A 6,605-nucleotide genomic window follows, 5' to 3' on the forward strand; every position below is an offset into this window, starting at 1 on the left:
CGTGGGGAATATTCCCTTCGAAAACAAACACAGCCACTGCGTCTTCAGCGGTTCGGATTTAGGAACATTAAAATGACTGCTGTGTTCGTTATTACACCCAAGAACAGAACACCACAATCGCTTAGACGCCATTCTGCTCATAGACAGTGCTCCAGCATTTCAACAATGACCGCGCCGGTCCGCGCAGACTATGATTGACAGCTCTCTCATGGAGCTGATCTCGCCCGCGAGGGCGGGTCTGTGTTGAGACGCTCCTGTCAATCAACAATCGTGGGAGGGGCTTCCGAGCGTGTGACGTCACACGGTCGAACGGCTCGATTTGAGGCAGGGGAAAACATATAAGGAGATTAAAACAAAACCACTGGATGGATTTTTATCATTATATGATGGTTGTGTACAGACACTGCCAACACACATTTCAGTACAATCAACTTGTAAAAGTGCATGCACCATTATATGACCCCTTTAACAAAACAGTTTATCTGATGTGGAAGAGAGATTAAACCAATTTGAACATTATTAAAATACAAGTAGACTATATCAATCTAAAACCAAAGATGATTCACTCTTTCAAGGGTTGAAAGCATGGTGGCTTCAATATGCATGAATGCATGATTCCAATTAAAACTAGGAGGGCTTCACTCATAGTAAGTAAAGATGTGTTTTCATAACTATGATCAACATGTAGTGGGTCTGAAATGGCTGATGGGATTGTATCCAACACCTTTACACAGGACGTTTCAAGGGGAACCGGTACTTTTAGGTACTGTATTTGAGCAATGCAGCACATTCAGAGAGATACTGATACTCAATGAATATTGCTATAAAAGTTTCCAATATCCCTTACTAAGTGACCCCAAATAATATTTGGACATTTAAGCAACATTTGTAATATCTGAATGTCATTGCATTAGATAATTAATATAATCCCCCCATAAGCAAACAAAAACTGCTGGAGCATTTCTCAGAACTAATTTTCAGTGGATTATGCAATTGATTATGCAATTCTCATTAATTAATGCAATGATGTTCAAACAGATAAAGTACCAAATATTTTTGAGGCCACTGTCTATGTTAATTTAAAAGGCACCTGCTTATGAATACGTCATATGAGCATTTTGAAAATTAAAATTAATTTTTCTTTTAAGGAATATCAAATGAGTAAGAGTGCAGTTGATTCGGCCATAGACATGAGGGCGCATGTAATATTCAAACTACGATTGCGAGTAATATTGCTTTTTTACAATCTTTAAAAAATAGTTACAAAGTGTGCAATGAGAAGTACCTCGGAGAAACATACTACGCAACAGGAATCGTGAATCGCGCGAAACTCAACTAACTAAAACCTGTCGCCACCTACTGGCGTGAGGTTGTAACCTACAGCCGCCGAATATATTTAGAGTTATAATATATAACTCTAAAGGGGCGTCACACTACGCCTTTCGTTTCATAATTCCATTGACTTCTATTCATAAGCATGCGAATTTTCGCATTTCGACGCGTTCCAAATTTTGGAAAACTCGGACTTGCGAATTATGTTACGAAGTGTGACCAATGACCTCTTCTTGCTGAATATGCAGGCTTGCATTTCATTTAATAGTTATGTTTAATTTATGTTTTTTTAAGAAGGCGATACAGCGTCCGATGTCATATCTTATTCTGTGCAGTATCAGAGTATCTTTATTTTTATGGTTTGCATATAGGCTACATGCAGAATGGTCTCATTCATTTTTGGAGTTGCCCTCATTCGGCTTGTTTTTGGTAATATTTCGGTTCATTTATTAAGGATCACATCTTGCCCAACTATCAACTATGTTTTGAAAAAGTTTGATTTGGTTATTTCACTTATGCCATGTTTTGTCTTATAAGGAATATTATTTAATTAATCTGCATTATCTATTATCAAAATGTATTTACACAAATGTAAATATGGGGGGAAATTAATGTTTTTATTTTTGAAGGCAGTTCGACAATACCTTAATAAATATAAATTAATAAAATATCTGCTAAAAAGGTTATCCTAAAACTGTGGTTGGAACACACTACCCCAGCTATGTCTCTTTGGATGTCCTATTTGCTGGACATTGCTCTTTTGGAATGTACCACAGCTAAAGTGCACGGTGCCACCAGAAGGACAATACAATTTTGGTTTGACCTTATTAAGATTTTATTAAAAAGTTTGAGACCTTGAGACTTTGAGATCCTTCTATATTGTTTTGGTCACAGTTTTTATTTTATTTTATTGTCATATTGTTAATTTATTTGTATTTAGTCTTATGATTGTGGGCGGATATTGGGATTTGTTGTAAATAGTTATACACATAAAATGTTTAATAAATAAAGAATCACAAAAAATAAAATAATGAAAGATGTAAAACATCTAAACAAATATTTTCAAATGTTTTTTTTTTTTTTTTTTTTATGTTTTTTTTTTTTTTTATCTTATTATTACTATTTTAATAATTGTACCTCCTGGTTATTTTTGTAAATCTAAATCTTAAAAAAAAAATGGCATGCCAAAAGTTTAACGTGACCACAGCAAAATAAACAGACTGGCATTCCCTGTCTTGATCCCGCAAAAACACAGACAATGCAAACAGTGAAAAATCCCAGTGCTGAGGGACTGTATATCATAAGGCCAATCAAATTAGATGACTGTTTTATGCATACATAGATTCATACATATATGGCTCACTGTACTGCTGCTGTTTGCAGACTCATAAAAATATGTGTTGCACAATAAGCTCTCTAATGAACGGCCAGGCAATAAGTTTGAACCTGTTGCATGCATCTGTTAAAATGTACATTCCCTCAAACTGTACAACACCGTGTGCTCTTCTGCAGGAACACATACACAGAGAGGAATTGAACTCACAGAAGACAAACATAGAAACATATTGTCATGATTGTGTTTAACGCTGCACCACAGCTGTTTTACCTTCGACAGACTGCCCGATGCTGTGTAGATGTGTGATCTCAGGATACGTCCTGTTGACGTCTTTCAAGTACTGCTCCATTTCCACGCTGTTATGATAGCGGAAATCCAGACCGTGAATGGATGACATCCAGGACCATAAGGATAGGCAGAGCGTGAAGACGAACATCATTTGAGCCAGCACGATAGAAAAGTGCGAGAACCTCTTCCAGAAAGAAAAAAATAGAGACAACAATGATGTGCCCTTATTATCCCATTGTCTGTCAAACATGGATACCACATATTTTTAAAAGTCTTTAGGTTTAGAAAGACATTCAATAAATATAACATTCATTCAATATAATCTATCGACCATGTAAATGCAGTAAATTCAGTTCTATAGCATTAATATCATACCATAGTACCACCACAGTACTTTTTGTAAAGGCATTTATTCATTGCATGAGGCATAGATAGATAGATAGATAGATAGATAGATAGATAGATAGATAGATAGATAGATAGATAGATAGATAGATAGATAGATAGATAGATAGATAGATAGATAGATAGATAGATAGATAGATAGATAGATAGATAGATAGATAGATAGATAGATAGATAGATAGACAGACAGACAGACAGACAGACAGACAGACAGACAGACAGACAGACAGACAGACAGACAGACAGACAGACAGACAGACAGACAGATAGATAGATAGATAGATAGATAGATAGATAGATAGATGACAGTCAGATAGATAGATATATAATTGACAGACAGACAGACATATCTATTGACAGTCAGATAGATAGATATAAATATAAATTAACAGACAGACAGACATCAATTGACAGACAGATCGACAGATAGATAGATATACTGAGACAGACAGACAGATAGATAGATAGATAGATAGATAGATAGATAGATAGATAGATAGATAGATAGATAGATAGATAGATAGATAGATAGATGGATAGATGGATAGAGCAGTAATGTAATAATATCATGCTTTAAACTCTGTTAAGTCACAGTGTGTTTGTTTTTAAGTATTTAAATATATTGATGTTTGCCTTTTCCAGTAGGAAACTGTATGCGTGAATAAACTAAAATACAAAATATTGCTGCGGGTAAAACAAGCACCCATTGAGCCCATAGCCTACCTGTTTAGGTAGCCATACGTCTCCTAGAATTTAAATACTGTGGTGGAACCATGATACATTGATGGTATCTGTTGTGTGATAGAAATTTCCTGTTTTAACCATATACTGTACAGTGTGTGTAGCATGAATGAACTATCAACAAATAACTAAAACCGTACTTAACAAATTAAAAAGTAGCCTACCGCACCAAAAGAAAATGTTTTTTTTAAAGAGAAACAAACTGCATTACTTCGTAAAGGTATTCACTAAAAAAAGTGTACACGTTGTAGTTAATATTAATGAGCAGCTTTACCTCTTGTGTGTTGGTTGTTCTCCGGCAGTTTAAGACCTTCTCCTGTGTGTGTAGTTACTCCGCTGTCATTTTAACATCTCACATCATGTTAATGAAGTTCATATGTACCCCTCCTGTTTGTGTCATTGATGAAATGAAGGTGTCTCGTTTCATACCGCTGTGAGTTCCAACTGACTCAAGCCAGACTCGCGTGTTTGGTGGTGTTAGTGCGTGGAGGCGGAGCGCCTCTACACACACGAGGACGCGCGTGCAAACACACACTGAATCAGTGACACTTGAAAATTAAACTAACTTAATGGTGTTCAGTGACCTACTGTGTCTATTTAAATTGTACATTGGACACGTTCAGTTCAGCAGTCGGTACAGCGACAGGTACCCTATTAACTGAAGATCACTTTGCATATTTCATAAGGATGCGTAACATTTCGACCAATCAAGATCCTTGACATACCTCAATTTGCATATTTTACGTAATGGCTGTCATGAATCATGATATATTTTAAAATTGTCCACGATTAGCTTAAACAATACTATTAAGTTTTACTTTTTCAAAGTAGTTTCAAATATATTTTTAACTAATTGAATTAAGAGATGTCGGACTTATACATTATGGGAAATGGTTAAAGGTGCCCATAGTTCTTTAAAGATATGGACATCATACATCAAAGGGTTAACAAACAGTCCCAAAGAGGAAAAAAACAACAACCAGTCATTCGACCATTGTTATGACCAACAGGTTTACATATCATGCAAATATAAGAGAGCAACACAAAGAAGAAATAAAATGAAATGGATTGCAACCATATCATTCCCTCTCATGTAAGTGGAACTTATTCATTGCACTAAGAGGATCTGTTGAATTTTGCTGTCAAATTCAAGGTGTAGCAGAGTCCCTCAGGGCGTTTTAAATAGCTTACCGGCTGCAAGCACATGCACATTCTTTACTGCTGAGTTTACCCTCACCTACTGTAAAATGTGGCATATTAGTGAGTAGATAGCAGGAAATACATGTGTACTAATTGTCCAAAAGATCACATTAATCCATCACAAAGTAGTTGCAAATAAACTGAGACACATTTGCGTTTCCTAAATTATTCTTTATATTAATCTAAAAAGGTACTTTAGCTTGTCCCACTTCAGGTTTCTAGGATAACAAGTGTGAGCTCTCTGGAAGAAAAAGGTCACTTCTCTACAAACTTAAACTAGACCTATCCGTTTTAAAGAAAACCAAGTATTTGCTGTTTTTTTTTCCTTCCAATAACAGAAGGTGGCCTGCATTTTCTATACACACAACTTGATTACACATGTAAACATACACATAAGTGATGTTTTCATACATGAGTCATGTCTAAGCTAGGGTTACTGTCCTCTAAAAACACTCCAGAAATGGGTAATAGCTTACCATTAAGGTGCTGTCACACCATTGTTCAGGTAAGATCACATTAACGAAATTACCCTTGCAGGCAAAACAAGTTCCTTGTCTATTCTTAGTTGTGTAGTGATGTTTGAAGCACAGCTCAAACATAAGTCACTTTCAAACCAATCATCTTGCTGTTGCTCAAAGCGCCAAATTTGGATAACCACAAATGTCCTAATTTTCAAATTTCTAAGGGAAAGTTTCGCGTGGATTCCTTTTGAAATGACTGGATTTTGCCGACGGAAATTCGACGAACGACAGTAAACGTGACTGCACCTCAGGGCCATTTCAATTGGAATCCATGTGATTTGGAAGTTTGCGTGAGGGCTAAAGATTTCCCCACGCAGATTTTTTCAACGGCTTCAAGTTGGTCACGTGAAATTTGGCGCGTTGACCAACAGAAAGCTGCTTGGTTTGAAAGTGAACCCAGTGTGAGCTGTACCGAATATGGTCACCATGATTTTGTAAGACATGTTCCTGGGTAAACATATTTTGTTGACCATGGAACAACATTTCTGTCTGAAAATTTGGTCCTAACAATATCCTTACCCCTAAACCTAACCCTACCCGTAAGTTATCCATCAAATCACAGGGACATGACAGGTGAATAAGACTGATGTAGAAGCACCTAAGCCTGGTTGTAAGCCAAAACTTGATATAAACTGACACAACTTGTCTCTCAAATCTGACTCGTTGATTGGAATGTTGTTTCAGGATCAACAAAGATGCTGATCCGGGAACTCTTATAACTATAGATGTTGTCATGATACCAGGTTGTTGCTAGGGTGCTCTTGGTGGTTGTTAGGGCAATA

At 36.4% G+C, this 6,605-nt stretch overlaps 1 protein-coding gene across 2 annotated transcripts in view; it reads right to left on the minus strand.

Moving 5' to 3' along the window:
- Nucleotides 1-4,568, minus strand: part of cpm (carboxypeptidase M) — a 41,582-nt gene extending 37,014 nt beyond the window's left edge. Inside the window, exons 1-2 of one of the 2 annotated variants that reach the window (XM_056247515.1) lie at nucleotides 4,377-4,563; nucleotides 2,939-3,140 (exon numbers count right to left, since the gene is read on the minus strand). In XM_056247515.1, the coding sequence (XP_056103490.1) occupies nucleotides 2,939-3,107 (169 nt within the window). In that variant the 5' untranslated portion in view covers nucleotides 3,108-3,140; nucleotides 4,377-4,563. Of the gene's footprint in view, nucleotides 1-2,938; nucleotides 3,141-4,376 lie in introns of both variants that reach the window. The other variant, XM_056247516.1, reaches the window with a different exon arrangement.
- Nucleotides 4,569-6,605: the final 2,037 nt, after the last annotated feature.

Source organism: Rhinichthys klamathensis, unplaced genomic scaffold (genome assembly GCF_029890125.1).
Source record: "Rhinichthys klamathensis goyatoka isolate OS25496 unplaced genomic scaffold, OSU_Roscu_1.1 h1tg000048l_1, whole genome shotgun sequence".
Classification (NCBI taxonomy): Eukaryota; Metazoa; Chordata; class Actinopteri; order Cypriniformes; family Leuciscidae; genus Rhinichthys; species Rhinichthys klamathensis.